Source organism: Myxocyprinus asiaticus, chromosome 39, assembly GCF_019703515.2.
Source record: "Myxocyprinus asiaticus isolate MX2 ecotype Aquarium Trade chromosome 39, UBuf_Myxa_2, whole genome shotgun sequence".
In the NCBI taxonomy this organism is placed as follows: Eukaryota; Metazoa; Chordata; class Actinopteri; order Cypriniformes; family Catostomidae; genus Myxocyprinus; species Myxocyprinus asiaticus.
In genome coordinates, this window is record NC_059382.1 from 20,349,304 (window position 1) to 20,374,700 (window position 25,397).

General features: G+C 39.6%; 1 protein-coding gene and 1 long non-coding RNA gene across 2 annotated transcripts in view; both read left to right on the plus strand.

Moving 5' to 3' along the window:
• Window positions 1-2,204: 2,204 nt before the first annotated feature.
• LOC127429763 (uncharacterized) lies at window positions 2,205-9,750 on the plus strand. The gene is made up of 3 exons (XR_007895331.1): window positions 2,205-2,416; window positions 3,059-3,355; window positions 8,474-9,750. It is a non-coding gene; the product is annotated as an uncharacterized LOC127429763 (long non-coding RNA).
• A 1,378-nt stretch (window positions 9,751-11,128) lies between these two features.
• sik2b (salt-inducible kinase 2b) overlaps window positions 11,129-25,397 on the plus strand; it is a 68,461-nt gene continuing 54,192 nt past the window's right edge. Inside the window, exons 1-3 of the mRNA XM_051678845.1 lie at window positions 11,129-11,541; window positions 13,626-13,742; window positions 19,435-19,498. Coding sequence (XP_051534805.1) covers window positions 11,404-11,541; window positions 13,626-13,742; window positions 19,435-19,498 — 319 coding nt within the window. The 5' untranslated portion in view covers window positions 11,129-11,403. The remainder of the gene's footprint in view (window positions 11,542-13,625; window positions 13,743-19,434; window positions 19,499-25,397) is intronic.

Below are 25,397 nucleotides of genomic sequence, written 5' to 3' on the forward strand. Positions count from 1 at the left end.
GGGGGGATATGTCATGTGTATTCTGTTGTTTCATGTCTTTTATTTTGAAATTCTAGTTCCTGTTTCATGTCATGTGTTTCTGTTTCCCTAGTCATGTGATTTGTTTTCCCTCCATGTTCATGTGTCATGTTTTTATTGGTTTATTGTTTAATTAGCTTGTTATGAGTTCTGTTTGTTCATTGGTTTATGTTCTCCCATGTCTTGTATTTAAGCCTCATGTTTTCCATTGTGTAGTTGTCTAGTATTGAATGTGAATTTGTGTTCTAGTATTGAATGTGTGTTTGATACGCTGTAGTCAAGTCCATGTTTTGTTTTGTTTTGTAGTCAGGGTTATTGGTTTCACGTTTATTAATAAACTGCACTTGGGTTCACATCTTCATCTTCACGTCTTCGTCATTGCCATCATTGTCAGCAGTTCCAGCATACGTTACACAATGCCACTTGCCAAATGCCCTCAAACGTGTGTTTCCCTTATTTCTCAAAAACTCATGACATCTGCAAGATCTGTTCATAATATCCCCACAAAATGTTCACGGCATACTGTATAATTACACTGTAACACAGTAGGAGATTTGCCCCTTGTAACTTAACCATATTTAACCCAAGTTGTAACTGGCCCTCTTAAAATCCACAAACACCAGAAAAGGTTTTAAAGCTTATATTTCCCAGCTTAAGCTCTGTATAATTAATTTATTTTATCTGTCAAATCTAGGGGGAGATGTCTGGAAATGAAAAGGTACACAAAACAAACCACAGAAATGAAAAGGAAACTGTTGAGAAAACATGTGCTACCTTTCCTGACTGACTTCCTATTCCTGGGGGATTGTGTGGGTCTGACTGTGAGCTGGCAGGGTCAACAGCACTCACTGAACTCTTTTATGTCACTAGTGAGCCAAACAAAATTGGTCTCACTACTTTAAATGTCTCTGAACAGATTGCATAGGGATTGTAAAAAGTACAGTAATGGTGATTAATTCTTTGTACAAACACATTCTAAATGCTGACAGATGATGTGCAGTTATAATCAGGGCTGTCCCAAGCAAGGGCGGGGCCCTTGGTGAGGTCGACTGCGGGGCCCCTCGCCTTTGGGGGGCAGGGGTTTGGTTCCCCCTTGGTAGCGGTCGCAGCGTGGGCGGGATCCGGCGCCAGTTGCACTGCCCAAGGACGGCCCTGGTTATAATTATCTCATGCAACAAATTAAGCATATTAAGGTCAAAGCTGTTGTCATTTTGTGAAGACGACCTTCATTTTGCTGAAACCAAACTGAAACATACATTAATTCTAGAATTAGCAAACAGGCTCTATGATAGCCACAATGAAAACAAAAGAAAACAGAAATAGCTAATAAAGTTACAATTTATTTGCACTTAAAATAGCCGACATGTTGTATTTGCTTTATATGCTTTTACATGATAAAGATGCTGTAACATTGGGTACGTGGAGTGGAAGAGAGGAGACGCAGGACTAGATACTTTAAATATTTTAATCATAAATGCTGGAGTGGAACAAACAATAAAACTAAACATCACAACATAACCATTAAACGTAACACTTCAACCTTACAACAAAACACTTTATAACCAACTAGTAACACTTTAAGGGCTGACAAAGGAATGTACAAAACAGGAGAGTATTTATACAAACAAGGGCAGATGATGGAATGGAGGACAGGTGAGGAGGATTGGAAACAGATGGAGGTGATGAGGGCAGTGAATTCTGGGAAATGTAGTCCAGGGGAAAACTTCAAAATAAGAGTCCTTAGGAAACCATGAGGGAGACAGACTGTGACAGATGCCAATTAATAAATAAATATAATTCAATATAATAAATATATAACAGACTCAAATAACCCATTAATTTTTTTAGCCTATTTTAATATTTACACATTTCAATTTCATAACAAAATGTCATCAAACTGAATTGTGTAAGGTTTAACAAAATTCAATTTATAAAACTTAAAATAGTTGATAATATAATATTATATACTTTATAATATATAATATTATACTGTATATTAAAATAATATATAATATTGTTGTTTTATTTTAATAAAGATTACTCAATTCAATTGGATAGAATTTTGTTCTGAAATTGAAATACGATAGTCTTTAAAAAAGCTAAAGTATTTTTATGGAAATGAAAGGAGAAAAAAATGCTGTGTGAGTGGGTAAAAAAACAAAAGACTTTCTTGAGTCATCTGAAACTTCAGAACGAAAACTTTGCATGCATTTGTTTCGTCTGACAACGGGACGTTGTGCCAGGATCTAGAATCAGTCTAGCAGAAATGTGGACGCGTCGATCGTGTCGTGGCAATCGCACACACTTTGAAACTATGTAGAGATGGAGTTCATGAAACTGTTTGGAACTGTTTTAGCAGTTTGCTTCCATCCCAGCTGCACATCGCAAGCGTTCAGTGGTGAGTATCTGCTTGTGCGTTATGTAAACATTAATGCACAGTGATGATATTCAAATGATATCTCCGTAACAGTTGTTATGGAAGTCTATCCTTTGACATAAAAATGATCGTCTGAGCGCACAGCGCGCAAAGCTGATGAATAATCTGACTGTTGTCAAATAATAGGCTACGATGGTTTTTGGTTAATGGACCACAATTGTTTTATAACAAACATTTTGAAGCTTTTAATGTTTACCAGAACCTAAAAATATTCAGGAAAATGTATCGGATTTTAGTATTTCGTAAGAGTTTTGCTTTTGTATTATTTATTTATTTTATTAACTGTCTTGAAGTGCATTTTTCTTTGTTTTTATCGCTTAAGGGGCCGTTTACACCGAACGCGTTTTGCGTCCGTCTGTGCTGTTTATCAGTTGTTTTTTTTCCTTGTAAACAAGTCTGTGACAGTTGCGTCTCCTCTCGCGCAGGAGCGCCCCGCTTTTCTTTTCTTTTTTTTTTTTTTTTCTCCTGGTTTCCTCTCTTATAATTCCCTCATCAGCCAACTTTCCTATACTGTCCCTATGATATTACCATAATAGGACTTTTAGTTCAAAACTAACATCATAGAGTTTTTGTGAAGTAATGTATTTTGTATGTGGCTTACAGATCAGAGATATGCCGGAGAGTGACAGAGAAGCCCTGCTATAAGATCACAAGCTTCCAGGACAGCAGGCTCAGAGCAAGCTTTGAGGCAGACAGTCAGAAGTGCAGGGACCATGACTGAGAGCTGCTCAGCATTGAGACAGAGAATGAGCAGCATCTGGTGGAGAGGTTCGTTCAGGAGTTCAAGGCCTCTGATGGAGACTTCTGGATAGGGTTACGGAGGAACCCACAAAACAAAGACTCAGCTGCAGATTGTCCATCACAGTTTTTCTGGCTGGATAACAGTCATGCCACATTCAGGTATGAGATTTGCAGTCATACTATTCGGAAAATTTCTTTTTTTGAATTACGTTCAGTAGTCTTCAAAGGAATAGTTCACCCAAAAATGAAAAATCTCTCATCATTTACTCACCCTTATGCCATTTCAGATATGTATGTCTTTCTTCTGCAGAACACAAATGAAGATTTTTAGAAGAATATTTTATATCTGTAGGTCCATTCAATGCAAGTGAATGGTGATCAGACCTTTGAAGATCCAAAAAGCACATAAAGGCACTAAGGCAGCATAAAAGTAATCAATAAGACTCCAGTGATTCAATCATTATCTTCAGAAGTTATGTATGATAGGTGTGAGTGCGAAACAGATCGATATTTACGTCCTTTTTTTAACTATAAATCTCCAATTTCACATCCACATTCTTCTTATTTCGTTTTTGGTGATTCACATTCTTCGTGCATATCGCCACCTACTGGGCAGGAAGGACAATTTATAGTAAAAAAAGGACTTAAATATTGATCTTGAAATAATGATAGAGTGAAGAAAACTTGCAGCTAGAATCCCTCTGGACCCCACACACCCTGCCCACTCCCTCTTTGAACTGTTGCCCTCTTGCTGGTGCTACAGGGCACAGAGCGCCAGGATATCCAGGCACAAGAACAGTTTTTACCATCAGGCCATTTTCCTCATGAACAATTAAACTGCCTCAGGACTCCCCCATAGTGCAATAATGTAAATACATACATGTATCTCATGTACATATGTAAATTCACTTCTTTAATTCAATAACTGTATGTACCCCTACCTCGCACATACATTACCACTTGCACATGTACATACGACATTCTGTTATATGTCCAATTATTTGGATGTCTATTTATACTCTTACCTTGTTTTATATTCTGTGTCTCACTGTAATGTTCTGTGTGCACTTGTTTCTCCTATCACCAAAAAAAATCCTTGTGTATGTGAGAACACTTGGCAATAAAGCTCATTCTGATTCTGATCTGTTTCCCATCCACACCTTTAATATCACTTCTGAAGACATGGATTTTACCACTGAAGTCATATGGATAGCTTTTATGCTTCCTTTATGTGGTTTTTGGAGCTTCAAAGTTCTGTCCACCATTCACTTGTATTGTATGGAGCTACAGAGCTGAGAAATTCTTCCAAAAATGTTTGTTTGTGTTCAGCAGAAGAAAGAAAGTCATACTGGGATGTGTAGTTATATTCACCCTGGCACCAACTGAAATGATGCCTCACACAAGACACCAAAATATGTGGTGATTTTTGATCACACTTCATTTAAGGCGTATGTGTGTTTGATTGTTAATATCAGATGGCCCCTCCCTCCATCCTCGGGGCACCAGCTAAGGAGTTTCCCCTTAACAGTGAAAGAATGATCCAAATGGACCATTCAGTAAATTAGAAATATGTAAATTGGAGGGAGCTGGTCATCTGATTAATCTGAAGGATTCATGAGTTTTGGCCTAACACTTTAGAGCTCTTCTGTATCATCAACACAAGGAACACACGGTTTTAATAAAATGAGTTTATTTTCAAAAAGATAAATAAAAATAACTAACAAAACTACAAAATGGTACTAATATGCTAAAAGATAACATTAATGAATAGGTAAATAAAAGTGCATAGGATGGAAAAATGCAAGTGGTTGAATTGGATGTAGCAATGGCAAAGTATGTCTATTATCTTATTGAAAGATAAATTGCTGTTTCTCTGTTAATTAATAAGGTGAAAACCTTGTTTCTATTTAAACAAATAACTCATAGATTATTTGTAAGACATTTGATACACAGGATATGCAATCTAAAGAACATTAGAAAATCAAAAACTGATAGTATACACACTAATGCCAAGGTCTCTGGAAAGAGGTTTAGTAGTGATATTTACATTCTCCTTGATTGATCGATGAGTTTGGCGACATCTTCCACTGGGGCTCAGGGCCACGTTACAGTGGGGAAGGAGCTGGATTCCATTTCAATAGCCTTGGACACGAAGGAGCTGAGGAATGCTGATCTCCTAGAAGCACAGAGAGGGTTCTTGCAATCTAGAAACACGCAGATATACAGCCCTTATGTCTGTACAAGATTCGTCATCTGGAACATGCAGATGCACGAAACTTGATGAGAGGGTTTGCTCGTCAGAGCTAAACCTTGTTGCTGTAGTTATCTCCCTGGTATAGGGATTCCAAAATTGGCGTTGCAATAGTCTCTTGTAGTGAATCTTGGTACTTTGTTGATCTTCTTCTGTCTCTCGGATGGAGAACATTTGATGATCTGTTATCCTCTCTCTCATGGAGTGAGACTTAGCATGTTGGATGGTTTGTATTCTGTTGCATCTCCTACCACTCAGGCTAGAGATTCAGAATGTTCATTATTATTCTGCTATTGCTTCTCTCTCGTAGAGTGAGACCAGAACAAAGGTGTATTTCTGTTTTCCTGTTTGTGTCTTCTTCCAAGACTCAGGACAAAGGTGTTTTAGAAGTGTGTCCTGTTAATGACCCTCTGGACAGGGACTCAGGACATTGATTATTATTCTGTTATTGCTCCCAAACTCAAACAGCCAGGAACTCAGAACAAAGGTGTGGTCATCCAGAGGATAGTTTTATACATTCCTGATGAGGAGGAGATTTCAGTTTGGTGCTTATTGTTTCAGGGTTATGATTGGCTGCTGAGATTGGAGGGGGCCCATACAGTGTGGCTCACCCTCCCTTCTCTGTGTGGAACATTTGCATATTTTAAAGTACATAGTTAGAACAATGTCTTTAAAGTCTAATTATCTATGAATTGTTCCTTTTCCAGACCTCTTCAAAAATACTCTTGGCAATTTTTCTGAAGATATAAAGACCATACATGATATTTAAAGTTTAAATATTATGCATGCATTAATTTATACCACCAGAGTAGTAGTTTTTGTGAACTGTTGTGATAATTGAACTGCAATTTACATAAACAGTTCTGTGAACAAACATGGAGTGGATGTGTTGCAGTTGGTGTCCATGTTAGGAATAAAAGTCTGTGTGTAAAGATTTGCTTTGTGGCTTATTTGTTTCAGCTTTTGCAACATTGTAAGTTAATGCTGCTTCGAGAGGTCTTGAAGATATTTATGGCCCTTCTCACTTCTTGTATTAGGTCAGACCTTAGGATGGGGGGTTTTAGATGTTGCTAAGAAACCACTCATGAACCAATGAGAAGTCTTTTCCAATGTGTTGGAAGGTCCGAGGCCTTACTTTCTGAAGTATCTGGTAGTTGTCCAAGCAGCTTATCTGATGGCTGTGCTTGGCATTTGTTTGTGTTGGTCCTGCCACGATCCAATCAAAATGGAGCCACTCTTCTTTGCCTTGACAGTTAGGGAGGGGCTCTGCCATAAACTGGCTCATGGAATGTCATCTGGTCCAATGGTTCACCACAGATGGCATTAGGGTGAGTAAATGTTGAGAGAATTGTAATTTTTGGGTGAACTATCCCTTTAAAATATGTATTGCCAAGTATCTATGCTTAAAATAGAAGCCTGTGACGTAAGGCACTCTCAGCTGTCTTGTCTTAAGATAGAATTTTCAGAGAAGCAGTTTTGTGTGCTATGTATCTCAGGAACTACTGGTGACAGAGCCATCATGTGTGTATGATCAGTGTGTGGCGTTATTCTACCAACTCTCTACTTCTGCTGGCCAAAGGGAGTGTAATCTGTTCATGTGCCAAGAATAATTTCATCTGCAAGTACTCAGAGGGTGGGCCTTTGCTCATGTTAATATTAGCTGTCACAAAGATATTTAATCGGCAACAACTATGAGACAAGCATCTTTCAGTCTAAATAAGGGAAAGATTATGTAAAAGACTTAAAAATGAAAATGAAATGAAAGCTCTGCTGTGTTTAGAAAAGCATACTGTCCCCACTCCAGTGGGAAATTTGACAACACACACAGGGAAACAAATCTGTATGTTTTATCTGGTGCTTTTGCTACTTTTTCCCCTGACACAATAATGGTGACTTGCAATTTAAATGTTTTATATTGCTATTACAGTGTAACAGGAAAGAATATTACTTAAGTAACCAAGCTCTACAGGCCTTTTCATATGTGTTAAAAATATAAATGAGTATCAAATGCACACACATAAATATATGAGATATTTGTATTGTTATGGTAACCCTTAAAATGATTGTTCACATAAAAGTAAAGATTACAGGAACATTCCTACTTTGCAAATACTAGGCCTAATACTTATGATGAACTCCAGTGGTGAGAAATAAATGAATAAAGGGATAGTTCACCCAAAAATGAAAATTCTTTCATCATTTACTCACCCTCATGCCATCCAAGATGTGTATGACTTTCTTTCTTCTTCTGAACACAAATGAAGATTTTTAGAAGAATATTTCATCTCAAGTAAACAGAGTCCAAAATGTTTAAGCTCAGAAAAGAGCATAAATGCAGCATAACGGTAATCCATACGACTCCAGTGGTTAAATCCATGTCTTCAGAAGTGATATGATAGGTGGGTGAGAACTATGAACTATTCCTTTAATTTTTAAAAAAAATAAACAGTACATTCTGTTGGTTTGACTACAGTATATAATCACGTATAAAAATAAAATAAAAAACGTAGCCCAGAGATCATTCACCATATAAAGTCAAGTGTAAAGTCAGCTTTTTCAAGGCTGAACATAATGACTGCTTGTTCATCATTCATGGTAATACTTAGGTTTTTAGGTCTTTAGCAACTCACTTTGGTACCAAAGCACCAACCTATTACAATGAATAATGACAGGGTAAAAACAGCTATCAGAGTCATCAGGTAATTAAGCAATATATAATCAGTTTATAATTAAGAGCAATTTATGATGTTTCATCATAATCTGCATTTTGCCTAAAGCAGATTTTTGCTTCTCTTCATTGAAAATAGGCTTTAACCCTCCCTTTTCAATAATTTCAGCCTTTCTGTCAATTTCTCTTTCAGATGACTCAATTAATATTTACTACATTATCCTTGCTACTTTACCTGTAATTCTGCTATGCAGTGCAATGCCTACATTATTTAACATTGATTATATTTGTTAATTATTATATGTATATTACCTCATACTTGCCATTTTAAATATACTTCAAAATTGTGCCTTTGCAGGAGAAAAGATCAGAATGAAATCAATGCAGTGCCAGGGCAGTGGGTGCATACAACATCTCCAAAAAGTCCAAATGAATATGAACGCATCAACAAATTCAAGGAGCCAAGAGCTCATTTGGAGTACATGAGCTCCAAAGTTACTTCCACCAACAGTCAATTTAAGGACTATGAGAATGTTCCGAACAGAATTGCCCAGTGTGGTTTTGTCACAAATGACATTTATGAGACCTGTCGAAACCCCTCGGCACTAGAGGCCAGATGGGTTTACAGTGACCTCTGTGGATACTAGAACACTCTATATACTGACTAGCAGAGTGACCTCTCTCCCACTATCGTGGCTGGCTCTCCCACTATCTTTGATCTCCTCTCCCGTCTGTATGCCAACTCTTTGATGTGCACTATGTGTGACCTGGCGTGAAGGATGGGGAGGCCTGTGAGGGGTCAGCACAGGAGTGTAGCCTGGATTCCCATAACTGACTATACAAAGAAGCATGAAGATGTCATCAGCTTGTGGGAGCTTCCTCTGTTGAAGCTGGCATCCTGGAACAGGAGCTTCCATTTGGAAATTCACAAAACAGTGCACTGACCTCTCAGCCCATCTCAACAACATCCTTTTGTATATCCGAGAATGCCCTCTTCAAGGATTCCTGCTGTTGTCCGCTTGTGTTTAAGATGAAAGCTACAGTATATACTTGCTGTTTTGAGCTGGGCAACAGCCAAACACTGACCAACCAGAAAGTTGTTGCTGATATATTCTGGGATTCCTAGAATCAAGCTAGAATCACACTTGAATCAAAGATGTTTTGTTCCAATATTTGTCCATTGTGTAAAAAAAAAAAAAAAATGAAGCATATTAGCAAAATAATTTTAATGTACAGGATAATATTGTAACATACATTATTTAATGTGTTTTGCTTTTGGATATCAAATTATGAACAAAAAAGGTAAATAATTATTTGTTGTTCTTTGGATTGTAAATGCTGATATAATTTTTGTCCTTGAGATATACGAGCTGTCTAATTCTTTGGATATTGTACATAGAAGAAGCTGCAATGGGTATTTTGTGTGTGTGTGTGTGTGTGTGTGTGTGTGTGTGTTTATTTGATTGTATTTGTTAATTATAATGAATAAAAAAAATTAGACCTTATCTCGACTGGGAATCTTTTAAAGTTTAGGTCAGTGGTTTTCATATATTAATGACAATAGTTTACCTATCTCATCCATGTCATCAAACGTCACTGCTACTTTTTCCATTCATGTCAGGTGAAGATGAGTATATTTACCAATCCAGTTAAAAACCAGCTGTTTCAGATTTTGTAGCATTTGTTGCTGTGTTCATTTATTACAAAGATTTTGAGCGAAACAGTATTCTTTAGAAGAGCATCATTATTCTGCACAACGCTCTGACGTCAGAGAGCAGGAAATGCAGCAACAGGAAATATTAAATGAGATTGCAGCATAATGCCAGGAGATGTCGCCATATGACAGGCCACCTAAAACTTCTTTGCCTGTCACACACTAGCAGTGGAGCTTTGAGGATATGTGACACTCATGGCTTAGAGATGTTTACGTTGACATTTCCAATACAATATACACTACACTAGTTTTTTCTGCACTTAGGGTCAAATCTAGATCTTCTATATAAAATCTAGATCTTTAGATTTTAAACAAAATCAACGTAATGTGACAACTGTTATTTAGAATGTTTTTCGAAGCCCGTATTTCGCGCGTAAATCGCTTCAGAATTCACATTCAAATATTTAAAATAAAGCGTTCTAGAACGCAAAGTACTTTTTGAATATTATAAACAGAATGATTGCCCAGACCATAATCAATGCATAAGTAGGCTTATTTACTGCATTCCTCTTAGACACATGGCAATCAGCAGCTTAATGTTTGTAATCCGGTATATATGATGATTACATTGAGCAAATATGTGGCACGCCTACTATGAGATCTGCAGGGTTCGGTTAAAAACTCTTGATTCAGTGGTGCCCTAGATGTCAAATGCCACGAATTACATATAACACATAAAATACGTGACACACTTGATCTTAATGTATAATAAAGATAACACTTGGACACAATCATCGACTGATAACACGCTGCACAGCCTTCAAATAAGAGCACTTATCACTCGGTTCTCATTCCTCGACTGAAGTACGAAAAAATACTTTATCAAAGTTGCTGCCGGCGACAGGGTTTCACAGCCAGCTACTAACAACAGGCGGTCGACCAAACGGACGCTTTATTTATTTATTTATTTTCGAATCATTAGGTTTTTGTTATATTTGCACATTACGTAAACAAAGAACAGTGAGCACTGTATTAAATAAATACAAGAAAATTAGGTGTTGGGGGGGGGGGGTAGATATATCGTATAATACATTAATAGATAACTAAAATAAAATGATAACTAAAATAGGTTATTATTGCAATTATATATAAGTTTAGGAAACTGTTTAGTATGAGATATTTATTTCAACTAAACAGGCCGACGCTCTTTCATAATAGCAATACTGCCGGTTGACGTAAGAGGTGGGTCTGGTCGTCTTGGCAACGAATTGGCAGTGAAGTGTGGAACCGCTTGAAAGCCCCGCCCCCTGTACAAATACCCCCATAGCCTATGACGTCAATGCACGTCAACCAGAGAACATGATTCCTCCTGCAAGTCAACTCGTGTACTCTCGCAAACAGAGCTGAAATATTAGACCGCTATTGTATTGAAGGAGGGTGGCGTGACATATCGCCACACTTCTGAACGCTTTATATCTTTTGAGCAGAACATCAGTGATCAAACTGGCCGCCAGACCGAGTTTTGTACTCGGTCTATTTTTGATAGACACATTTTAGCTTTTGCCGACCTCGTTATCTTGAGGCTGAAGTGGCAGGTCTCCTCTCCTAGCGAACTATAGTGTTGCACAAAAAGCATGGTCATGGCTGACTGTCACCAAAAGCCAGTGCTCCGGGGACCGGTCCGAGTGGGCTTCTACGATATCGAGCGGACTCTTGGAAAGGGCAATTTCGCGGTTGTAAAACTGGCAAGACATCGTATAACTAAGACAGAGGTGAGTTTGGAATATGAACGGCACTGTCTAATAAAAGAAGGAACCTAAATCCTCGTGCATGCATGTTAGGAAGTAAACAAATTAACTGGAACAAAGTTGCGGTCTTATTAGAAATAGTTCGTGTTGTTATCTTGATCACTCCATTTAATCGTTCGTTCATAGAAGTGTTGATAATAGTTATGTTTGGAGCTTGTTATTATTAAGTTAGGGTAATAACAACCTGTTTGCCTTCTGAATAGCTGAAACCTTTATGCAACTTCGCAAGAGAGGATGAATATGTCAAAAACTAATTATAAAAGAATATACTATATACTAAAGTGTATGTATACTGATTATAAAGTATGAAATAGCAAGACATTGTGCTGGTTTAAGTGCACTTTTAATATGGGGCATGCTGTATGTTTGTGCAGAGGTTGCATAACCAACAGGGGTGATTTTGTGATTATATCTGATAATCTGATGGCTCCCTTACATTCCTTTATAAGAAACCCTGCTGAGTATCAAATGCATGCCATTCTGTCACTGAGCCTGTGCAGTAAAGTTTGGGTTCAAGGTGCTTACAGTGCAGTCATAGGTGCAAGATGCAATTTGCACTTGGTCAGATTCAGTGTGCTCCTGTGGTTTTCAGACAAGTCTGCAAGTGTGCAACTGCAGATGTAGAATTTTGCAGTGGAGCAGTCAGTGTGTCTGGGGATTAAGATACTAAATAGGATTATGTTATACACAGTTGACGCATCTCTGCTATGGCTGCCTTGGGGCATCTTCATCTCTGCGGGAACCACACTGCCTCTGCTTCCAGAGTTTCCTAGCAGTCTCTTGTGTTTTCAAGCACTTGTGAAAAATGTTGCATAGTGAGGATGTCTTCAATAATAATTTCATGAATAGTTTCTTTTATCAATTAACATTATACAAAGTCTAGTTAACAAAAAAAAAAAAAAAAAGAAAAAGAAAGCTAAATCAATATTTGGTTTGACCACCTTTGCCTTCAAAACAGCACCAATTTCCTAGGTACACCTGGACACAGTTTTTCTTGGTTGTTGGCAGATAGGATGTTCCAAGCTTCTTGGAGAATTCTCCACAGTTCTTCTATATATTTAGGCTGTCTCAAATGCTTCTGCTTCTTCATGTAATCCCAGACAGACTCGATGTTCAGAGGGGAGCTCTGTGGGGGGTCATGACATCTGTTGCAGGGCTCCCTGTTCTTCTATTCTAATCTTTTCTATTTGCTAAAAGAATGTTTGGGAGTTTAAAATGTATATTTCCTAGTGACACACTGAAGCTGACGATATATAAATAACCATCTTAAGACAAAAGCTTTTGTGAAACATCTTAATGTGCCTAAGACTTTTGCACAGTACTGTAGTTTTGTCTGATTTGTGAATGAATCGTTATCTCAAGTCAGTTCTTTTCAACAAATTGGTCAAATTAGTTCAAAAATCATCTGAAAGATTCATTAGTGTATCTGTGTGAATCAAATGATTTATAAAAATCCCTATCCAGTAATCACAACTGAAAAGGTCATAGAAAATTCACATTTTTGTCAAGGGAAGAGGTGCTCTGACATTTTCAGTTGGTTATCTTTATACATTGAAAATACGGTATGTATGGTTTAATTTTGGCTATGTCAGAAGCTTTTTGGGGTTTTACGGTATATTTCTCTTTTTGGTTCTGTTATAAAAATGTGATTGAAAAACTGCGGTGTTGTAAAACTTCAAAACCTAAATGTTTTATATCACTAACAAAGGTCAGAGTGTTTTCTCTGCTTCTGTATATTTATTTTTTACTGAACATTATCATTATAAAGTGTGAAAAGGTATGAGTGGTTATTAAATGGTAAATTACTTGTCTGGCAAATGATGCAAAGCCTGTGGGAAAATGATGAGATAATTTGAATCATTAGCCTAGTTCAATAGTTTAGCTGTGAACCAGACGTTTAGTTGTCTGTTAGCTTCGCTCATGTGAAATCTGCCTTTGATGTGCACCAGGGCTTGTGAAATCGACATGTGAATTGAGTGTATAATGAAGAATAGCTTGAGGCATTGGGGTCAATGCCAATGAAAGTCTCTGTGCTCTTGATTCAACAGGTGGCTATAAAGATCATTGACAAGACTCAGCTGGATGCTGTAAACCTGGAGAAGATCTATCGTGAAGTACAAATCATGAAAATGCTGGACCACCCGCACATCATTAAATTGTACCAGGTAATGCCTTCCCAAACAGTTTCCTTAAAATAATAGCTTGTTAGCTTTACTTTTTCCAAATGAGTGATACCAAAACTCTGTGATGATACCATGGTACAGTGATGGTATCAGATGGTAATATCATGGTACTTTGATAAATACCATGGTAATGAACGATTACCATATCCATGATATTTACGTAGTTCAAAAAAGATACTCAAAGAAAACCAAGCTTACAAAGAACTTCTGTGTTGGCACTATGGTACAGTGATGGTATCAGATGGCAATACTGTATTTCTTTAAAATATGCCATGATACAGAAGTTCATGTACCTTGATCTGATGGAACTTCCAAGAATACCATGGTACATGTCCAAAACTTATGGTAGTACCATGGTACCATGTCCAGAAAACTATGGTAATATATATTGGTAGTACATGGTAATACAGTTTGGTACTTAAGTGCATGTTACTATACTGTCCAAAAAATGCATGGTAAGAGTACCATGGTACGTTTTGTTTCTGTATGTTAGTCAAGGTTTTGAAGAACTCAGTGAATTTATACAGCATTTAACCTGAGCCAATATCTCCAAATTGCCAGCCATCAGGCCAAAGTTAATGGCTAATGGCTTAAATGTTCACATGGCCACATTAAAGTTGTCAAGCTGGATTCAAGCCTGTTGTTTTTAGCAGGAGATCATTGGCACTCTGGAGTCACACAAACACTTAGAAGATGAGATAACTTCTCTCCCAGTGTGACTTCACTTTTGCATTATGTAAGACTTCAGGTCACTTTGTTTTTTGGGAATGTGAATAGCGTTTCGTTATTATACAACGTAGCGGCTCCGGTCCAGGGCTTGCCGTGTAATCATAGCGTATAATTATTTCCAACAGTTACTCCATTCAAACGGCATGGGTCAATTAGTCATTTCCTTTCAGGCCTTATAAACAGAAAGCAGCTCTCCAGGCCCCTGCTTTCTCATCTCTAACCCCCTGTTTCCCTCTGCCCCATCTGCCACGGCTCAGGGTCCTAACACCAAGCAGCTGCTCTGCACACTCATGCACACATGCATGTAACACAGCAGCAAATGGTCCATATTTACTGTGGTGCTCTGCCTCTATTCACAAGTCATACGTTTGCTGCATTACAATGCAAGTTTTCTTGACTTTTCATCTTGAATTACATTTGCTCTGTTCCAAAACCTAGCGAGATGCCAGTGGAGGCAGCACTTTAAAGGAATATTTCATCCAAAAATGAAAACTCATAATTTTCTCAGCCGCATGACTTTCTTGCTTATACGGAACACAAAAGGAGATGTTTTTATGAAGATCCACTTGCGTCTTTGCGATACAATTGCAGTGGATGGTGCCACACTTTAATGCTTAGAGAAAGGACCCAAAAGTGGTCATAAACTTGTGCATCATATTCCACATGATGATATAATGATATAATGTAGTCTTCTGAAGGCATACAATAGGTTTTGGTGAGAAACAACCTAAAATTAAGTCATTTTTCAGCAAAAATCTTGATTAATTCTAGGGTTGTCAAAAGTAAAAGATGTAATGATGTCAGTGTTGCTGCAGTACGTGTATTTTAGAGCACCGACTCAATTCGGTACTGGCACGCTGTCTGATACACAAACGGCTGCTTACACATGCTCACATGCTTATTTGAACGCTTGTTCTGTGACTCTTTTACACTGAAATTGACAATAATTAAATTTAAATTGTGATATGTGCTAGTATGATTATTGAACAGCAAATGGATGCAATTTAATTAAATAAATATACAGTCTACATGTACTTTGCGCTGCAAAGTGAATGTGTGATCCTGCTCATATGCTGAAAACAACCAGGGCTTGACATTAACCCCCGCCAAATGCGGGTAGCAATCAGCAGTGGCAGGTAATTCCATCACCCTAACTAGCCACTTTGGCTGGTGGCCACAGCCAAAGCAAATTTAATTGTATGCATCTTGTGTTCAGTGCCTTATAAGCACAAAATATGCCTCTCATAACTTACACGTGCATCTCTGCGGGCCAATTGAAGCATGCTTTCGCATGAACCGCCACAACGCACATCAGCATTCTCCAGAGATAAGATCACCATGGACGCGTGATGCAGTTTGCGCATGCACCCTGAATTTTCTTACCATGCATACTCTGAACGCGCAGAATGCGCATGTGCCTCGAATTATTTGCACTAATAAATGTATGAGATTTACCATAGTGCTTTTTTGTGAAAGCAATGGCTCAAAAGTAAACAACAGAGGACGAAGATGGAAACAAAAATTGTGGATGTTCACGTCAAGAGCGCGTGTGTGATTAGGCAAGAGATGCATGCATATGTATGACTCAAGTCTGAAGGAATATTAAGACATCCTGAAGAGGAATAGTCCAGTATCTCATAGCAGTCGTAGCGCTCATGTGGCAACCGCCTGTGTATGCACACACAGTGAAATGAAGTACACTTTGAAAGGTGAGTGTTCTACTGTACGCAGACGCTAAGCATTCGTGTAAAAAATGAAGGGCTTTAGAAGGCAGCTGCCTATGTAGGCAGTAGGCAGCAAGGCAATTTTCTTGGTTGTAACAGAGCAACCGTACTTATGTGCACACTCATTTCAAGCATATTATATTTGTCATATTCCTCATGCATCATTTATGTTGGTCTCCAGGCAGCATGTTTGCTGGTTGACACTTTGTTCACAATTAGTTTTGACAATAGCGTGACCCTTCCCTCAACATAATGCGAGGCACGACCAGCGGTTAGTCATATAAACAGACAGCCAACTAGTGTATAATCAACAATTCGCTTGAGATCATTTGAGTTATTTCCAGCTATTTGCATATTTGGTAGCTGTTTGGGAGAAGAGCTTTGTGGTCCTTGTGTTCTGAACAGTTCTGAGATCACAGCTTCCATCAAAACAACTTTCTGGAAAAGGCAAGAGAATGTTTAGGAGTTTAAAACTTGATTCATATTCTGGCCTAGTTGCCGATTTTATTAGTCAACCCTGTAATGCCTTTAAATGGCAAGAACATTAAATCCTCTCCAAGTTGATGCCAGATAAGGCTGATTTACACAGCAGCCTCTCAGTACAAATGAGGTTGATGTATCAGTAAACCCCAATTTAATTGGCTGCATAAACCCCTAACAGTAGTGTTTATGTGGGACTCAGTGAATGTATCTGAATCCGTTTCTCTTCACTACATTTAGGTCTATTCATCTTTTTGTTTTGTTTGGCTAATTCTGGAGGCCTCCCACACATTGCTGGCTCTGACACTGCACTGTGAATCGAGCCTACGATTACACCAGCATCGCTGCTCTGATACATATGTGTTTCATTATGCTAGCAACTGAATGGGATACTTTAGTTTTCATCTGCTGAATGTAGCTGTGATTTTTTTTTTTTTTTCATAGACTTACTCAACTTACTTTTTTTTATTTTTTTTTTTAAAGCATTTTGAACCCACTCAATGGTTCATGTGTTATTGGATCTAAACTCAGCAAAAAAAGAAACGTCCTCTCACTTTCAACTGCTTTTATTTTCAGCAAACTTAACGTGTAAATATTTGTATGAACATAAAAAGATTCAACAACTAAGACATAAATTGAACAAGTTTGATAAACATGTGACTAACAGAAATGGAATAATGTGTCCCTGAACAAAGGGGGGTGGGGGGGGGGGGGGGGGGTTGATCAAAATCAAAAGTACCTGTAAAAGTCAGTATCTGCAGTATCAGGTACATTAAGTACTGCAGTGCATCTCCTCCTCATGGACTGTACCAGATTTGCCAGTTCTTGCTGTGAGATGTTACCCCACTCTTCCACCAAGGCACTTGCAAGTTCCCAGACATTTCTTGGGGGAATGGCCCTAGCCCTCACCCTCCGATCCAACAGGTCCCAGACGTGCTCAATGGGATTGAGATCCAGGCTCTTCGCTGGCCATGGTAGAACACTGACATTCCTGTCTTGCAGGAAATCATGCACAGAACGAGCAGTATGGCTGGTGGCATTATCATGCTGGAGGTACCACATGAGGGAAGAGGATGTCTTCCCTGTAAAGCACAGCATTGAGATTGCCTGCAATGACAACAAGCTCAGTCCGATGATGCTGACACCTCCCCAGACCATGACGGAACCTCCACCTCCAAATCGATCCCGCTCCAGAGTACAGGCCTCCGTGTAACGCTTATTCCTTTAATGATAAACACGAGTCCGACCATCACACCTGGTGAGACAAAACTGCGACTCATCCGTGCAGAGCACTTTTCGCCAGTCCTGTCTGGTCCAGCGAAGGTGGGTTTGTGCCCATAGGCGACGTTGTTGCCGGTGATGTCTGGTAAGGACCTGCCTTACAACAGGCCTACAAGCCCTCAGTCCAGCCTCTCTCAGCCTATTGCGGACAGTTGAGCACCGACGGAGGGATTGTGTGTTCCTGGTGTAACTCGGGCAGTTGTTGTAGCCATGCCCTACCTGTTCCGCAGGTGTGATATTCAGATGTACCAATCCTATGCAGGTTTTGTTACACGTGGTCTGCCACTGTGCGGACGATCAGCTGTCCTTCCTGTCTCCCTGTAGCGCTGTCTTAGGCGTCTCACAGTACGGACATTGCAGTTTATTGCCCTGGCCACATCTGCAGTCCTCATGCCTCCATGCAGCATGCCTAAGGCACATTCACGCAGATGAGCAGAGATCCTGGGCATCTTTCTTTTGATGTTTTTCAGAGTCAGTAATAAGGTCTCTTTAGTGTCCTAAGTTTTTATAACTGTGACCTTAATTGCCTACCGTCTGTAAGCTGTTAATGTCTTAACAACCATTCCACAGGTGCATGTTCATTAATTGTTTATGGTTCATTGAACAAGCATGGAAAACATTGTTTAAACCCTTTACAATGAATGATCTGTAAAGTTATTTGGATTTTTACAAAATTATCTTTAAAATACAGTGTCCTGAAAAAGGGACGTTTCTTTTTTTGCTGAGTTTATGTATGCCATTTATTGCAGTGTCAAAGGAGGGCATATAGAGTGTTCAACATATATTTTTTTAAGTTGCCGTTTGTCAGGCAACTTAAAAAAAAAAAAAATGCTTCATGTGGCGACATTTAAATTTATTGGTCATATGGAGTTATTTATGTAAAATATTTAATGTAATATTACTGAATCACAGGACTGGGTAAAAATATAGATTTTCCGATGCATTGTGATCGTTTGAACAATCTCGATATCGATTCTTAAATCCCAAAATTGATCTTTCAGTTGATCTTGGCAATCCTCTACAATGCGAGAAAATCACTCGCATATGCAAACAAATTTTGCGGTATATGACAAAATATGTGATTAGCCACTGGCTGGTACATTTTTAGAATTCACTCACCATGATTGAGTAGTATATTGGCAAAGAAGTTCAGTACCGAGATCCTTTCACTGCGTTTTGAGAGTACAGCTTTGGTTTGACTCGTTCTGTAAAATGTGTGTCCAAAGATGAGATCCACGAAACCCATTTACACCTATAAATTTATCCAGAAATATACCCATATGAATCGAATCGGGAAATCTTTATCAATAACCAGCCCTACTGAATGAACCTGAATATATTAGGTTACACCAACAAAAGTCATTTTTAAGGTTTAGAGATAGCAGAAATAAGTTTTTACGGTAACAAATTGCACATATCCACACTTTACAGTGATCACAATACTCTTCATCCTTACACAGGTCATGGAGACCAAGAATATGCTGTACCTAGTGACAGAGTATGCCAAGAATGGGGAAATTTTTGGTAAGTCTTTATTTTTTTTAGTTTTTTTTTTCTTCATTAATGTCACCTGATCTTGACCATCAATGAACACAATTTAACAAGTGATAATTTTACTTTGTTACTACAAATAATTTGTTTGTATTCAGACACAAGGCAAAAAGACAGGCCTCTTTGTGGACTTAACAAAAATATCAGGGACATCCTAATCCAAAATAAACTGATATGGCAGTTTTGGCTGAATATTGAGTTATCTTCAAGATGGTTTGCATATAATTACCCTGAATTCTCAAAGAAAGCCACTATTGATATTATATGTCTGAAGGATTCCTGTGAAAGCTGATAGTCATGTTTCTGTAGGCAAATTGAGCATAATTACTCAACAGTTTTGTTGTTCTTGTCGATTCAAGATGATATTAGGTTCACTCATTTAATTGCCTGCCAGATCAGAACTACCTATCTCTTGTCAATTTCACTGTAAATTTATCCTGATTCCAAATTTCACTGACATGGTGCAAGTACTGTGTTCAGACTAACAGCTTGGTTTCAGGTGATCGTGACAAAGGTCAGGCTGAAATTAGCACAGGCGAGACAAACACAGTCTGTGTGAATAACCATCATAGTCACAAGCAACAGTGATGATGATCTTATTCTGACAGATCAGCTGTCTGTCTCTCCATCATTTTGGAGTTCTGTACTGTCTGACATACAGGCTGGACCTTAAAACTAAGAAAATTCAGACCAAAACTGAAGGTCACAGGTAATTAAATATCACTTGTTGGGCTTGAAGGTGAAAGTGCTCTAAATGTAGACTATAACAGGTCCACTGACTGATCCCTTTGACTTTGTAGCAGCAGCTGCTGTGCACCACCTGTGAAAACTCACATAATCATCAGACATTATTCTTACATAATAGTGTGTCTGTGTCACAGTACACGGCAATGTGGTATGCTACCAAGAAATTGTTCCTACCCTGAGGAGTCACGTTTTTTTTTGTGTGTGTTTTCTATAGAGAGTAGCCAACCCAATCTCATGAAAAGTTGTACATAATCTACGAGGTGGCTATTTCGTGTGATGTCAAATGATTTTGTTTGCATAAACTCGTACAATTTCATCACGTGCAAATTCCTGAATGTCTAATGCAGAAGTAAGCGTGAGTTTCACGCACGAGGCGTTAAGGACATGCTTATTAATATTATACCCTTACCCAAACCCCTTATCTAAACTTATCCATTCAGTAGAGTGTGTAAACATGATAGGAAGATGTTGTGTGTGACAGAAGTAAGTAATTGTCACGTATTAGAAGTAAACGATGTCCAGCGACGTCATTGGCTGTAGTGAAAGTCGTGGGAATTAAAACGAGTGCAATCGCATGATATCACACGCATCAGCCAAATTTAGAAAAGTCCTTCGAATCCTGACGATTTCGCTGTGAGAGTGTGTTGCAGTAGCCCTGTGAAATCTCATTGGTCCAAAATGCCATTTCACATAACTATATTAAACGTCAAATATGTTCAGGATTGGCTGGTATTGCAAAATTTTTGCCTTCAGTGTGGACAGACAAATGATTTCACTGTGGAAACTTATTGCGTTGTGCCTGGTTAGGACATAATATTTTAAAGCATCCTATGTTGTACAACAATGGGATTTTAAGTGGCCGTTCACAATGAACACGTTATTTGTGTCCGTGGTTTTACACGAACTAGACGAATGTCTTTGACTATTGCGACACATCTCGCTGTTTTTTTCATCGTCTCAAGCAAGAACGCTACATTTTTAGATGCAGTGTCCAGTTTAAAAAGCACTTCAACTTTTAAAAACGCACCTCGGGGCCTGGGTAGCTCAGCGAGTATCGATGCTGACTACCACCCTTGGAGTCGCGAGTACGAATCCAGGGCATGCTGAGTGACTCCAGCGCATGCTGAGTGACTCCAGCTAGGTCTCCTAAGCAACCAAATTGGCCCGGTTGCTAGGGAGGGTAGAATCACATGGGGTAACCTCCTTGCGGTCGCTATAATGTGGTTCTCGCTCTCGGTGGGGCATGTGGTGAGTTGTGTGTGGATGCTGCGGAGAATAGCGTGAGCCTCCCACGCGCTATGTCTCCGCGGCAACACGCTCAACAAGCCACGTGATAAGATGTGTGGATTGATGGTCTCAGACGCGAAGGCAACTGAGATTCATCCTCTGCCACCCGGATTGAGGCGAGTCACTACGCCGCCATGAGGACTGAGAGCGCATTGGAATAAAAACGCCCCTCAAGGCATCTGCGGACTTTTTGTTGCACTGTGTCTAGTGCAAGTACAGGTTCGTTGTGAATGACCCCAAAATAAGTTAGTTTTTATGGACATATTCTTCATGAAAATTCTGTTTTATCAACCTTCAGAGTAGAGGTCGAACAATAGTGGATTTGCCGATAATGATAACTAAGGTGGTGGAAAAGGCAAAAACACGATTAATTAGCAGATTGTTTTTAAAGTCAGTTTATAGAATGTATAAAACATTTCTTTGACTTTCCTTAATATGACGGGGACAGATATGGTCCAAAATAAATAAAATCCCAGATGCAGTTTGTTGTTACATCAAAATTCCAAAACTAACTGGAAAAAAAATACAAATTTGGTGCACAACGTAGGACTTTTAACTATAAACAAGCCAGAAACACACTGGAGACTCTTATTTTGAAATGACGGAGACCTGGCTCTTTTATAAAGCTTTTATATCCTATATATTCACTATAGGAAGGATTTTGTAAATATACATTAGATCAGATGAGCTTTAAAGGGATAGTTCACCCAAAAAATGAAAAATCTCTCATTATTTACTCACCCTCATGATATCCCAGGTGTGTATGACTTTTCACCAGAACACATTTGAAGAAAAATAGAAAAATATCTTAGCTCAGTAGGTCCTTAAAATGCAAGTGAATGGAGATTTCTCTTTTGAAACTCCAAAAATCACAGACAGTCAGCATAAACGTCATCAATATGACTCAAGGGGTTAAATTAATGTCTTCTAAAGCGACAAGATCACTTTAGGTGCAAAAAAGAAAAATATTTAAGTACTTTTTAACTATAATCCAACGCTTCACAAGAGGGTGGAGTCCAAGTGGTCTCCCGTGTGACATATCGCGTTGCCATGGATACAGATGTAATCTCACGTTCTCCACTCAGTTGAGACATCCAGGATGAGCACACAAATGCACCATTGTGAGTAAAGAAACAGATAAATACAGATCTAAACCAAAACCAACCAAGCTGCTGTACAGCATTCCTCTTTCTCACTTGTAAACAGCGCTGCTCTTCCGGCTGTGACGCACGTTTGTCAGTTCCAATGCCAATGCGATTACGTCACACACGTGTACCGCTGCTGACCGGAAGCATGATTTAGAAGTAAAAAAAAGTACTTAAATATTTTTCTTTTTTGCACCTAAAGTGATCTTGTCACTTTAGAAGACATTAATTGAGTCGTATTGATGACGTTTATGCTGACTGTCTGTGATTTTTGGAGCTTCAAAAAAGAAATCTCCATTCACTTGCATTTTAAGGACCTACTGAGCTAAGATATATTTCTATTTTTCTTCAAATGTGTTCTGGTGAAGAATGAAAGTCATACACACCTGGGATATCATGAGGGTGAGTAAGTAATGAGAGATTTTTCATTTTTGGGTGAACTATCCCTTTAATAAGGAAAAAGGTTAATTATTATTCACAATATACACTACCGTTCAAAAGTTTGGGGTCACTTGCCTGAAATGTTTCTCATGATCTTAAAAAACTTTTGATTTGAAGGCATATGCTTAAATGTTTGAAATTAGTTTTGTAGACAAAAATATAATTGTGCCAACATATTAATATATTTAATTACAAAACTAAAATTGTATTTAAAAAAAAAAAAAAAAAGGTTTTTGAAATTGATCACTTGGACTGAATAATTTAGAAAAGCAGCCACTAAGTGCCCAGCATATAGATGGGAACTCTTTAAATACTGTTTAAAAAGCATCCCAGGGTGATACCTCAAGAAGTTGGTTGAGAAAATGCCAAGAGCACATTTCTGCTAAATCTAGGCAAAGGGTGACTACTTTGAAGATGCTAAAATATAACATAGTTTTGATTTATTTTGGATTTTCTTAGTCACAACATAATTCACATATTTCCATTTCTGTTATTCCATAGTTGTGATGACTTTGCTGTTATTCTAAAATGTGAAAAAATTCCCTGCCCTCATCACTGCCAGCTGCCCTTGATTGTCTTCACCTGTGTTTCATTAACTCATTAGTCTTTGTGTATATAATGCCCTGTTGTTTGCTTGTTCTTTGTCAGTTGTTATATGTTTTGACCTCCTGTTCATTGACCCGTTCCCATCGTAGATGTTTTCTCTTCCTGTGTTTTCCCATCGTGGATGTTTCTTTTGTTCCTGTGTTTACCCCGTTAATCTGTACTTTGTTTCCTTTATTAAATACTATTTCACTGCACCTCGATCCAGCTCTCGTGACTTCCCTCCGTTACAGAACAACTGTCCGCAAAATGGATCTAGCAGCATACTTCGTACAGCTGAGCCAGGTGGACTTATCAATAAGAGATTTCTCCCATTTCTTCTCCACCATTGCCATCCACACTGGTTTTGATGATGATACCCTGAAATCCATCTACCGAATCAGACTAACAAGACACCGGTGGAGGGAATTGCTGGAGACCGGAGATTGCACGTGGGAGGAATATGTGAGGCTAATCTTAGAGACACTCGCTGCAGAGGATCTTCCTCTCTCAATCCCGGTTCCGGCTTCTGAGTCTTCCACGCCTAAGTCCGCTCCACGCCATGTCACAGCCACGCCTTCGTCTGCTCCGTGCCCTGTCACATTCACACCACAGTCAGCTCCACACCATGTCACAGTAAAATTTGAGTCCGCTCCACACCAAGTCACAGCCACGTCTGAGTCTGCACCACGGCATGTCACAGCCACGTCTGAGTCTGCACCACGGCATGTCACAGCCACGTCTGAGTCTGCACCACGGCATGTCACAGCCACGTCTGAGTCTGCTCCACGCCATGTCACAGCCACGTCTGAGTCTGCTCCACGCCATCGGACTAACAACACGCCGGTAGAGGGAATTGCCAGAGACCAGAGATTGCACATGGGAGGAATATGTGAGGCTAATCACATGCTGCAGAGGATCCTCCTCTCTCAATCCCGGTTCCTGCTTCTGAGTCTTCCACGCCTGAGTCTGCTCCACGCCATGTCACAGTGCAGCCTTCCACGACTCATTGCTCCAAGCATTCCGCGGCCCCGGTCTCGAGGCCCTTCATGGACCTTGTCTCCAAGTCGAATTATCCGCCACTGATATCGGTGCGTAGGGCCATGAAGACCCTTCCCCACAAATTGTCAGTGCCCTTGCCTGCCACGGCCAACAAGCCAACGCCCATGCCTGCCATGGGCAATGAGCTGACACCCACGCCTGCCACGGCCAACGAGCCAATGCCTACGCCTGCCAAGACCAACGAGCTAACGCCCATGCTTTCCACGGCCAATGAGCTAACGCCCATGCCTGCCATGGCCTATGGGCCGACGCCCATGCCTGCCATGGCCAACGAGCCAACGCCCATGCCTGCTACGGCCAACGAGCTGGAATCTTCGTCCGTCCCTGAGCCAGCGTTGCCAGCCTCGTCCGTCCCTGAGCCAGCGTTGCCAGCCTCGTCCGTCCCTGAGCCAGCGTTGCCAGCCTCGTCCGTCCCTGAGCCAGCGTTGCCAGCCTCGTCCGTCCCTGAGCCAGCGTTGCCAGCCTCGTCCGTCCCTGAGCCAGCGTTGCTAGCCTCGTCCGTCCCTGAGCCAGCGTTGCCAGCCTCGTCCGTCCCTGAGCCAGCGTTGCCAGCCTCGTCCGTCCCAGGAGAAAGGCTTTCGTTTCCAAGTCTCTGCCCATGTACACGA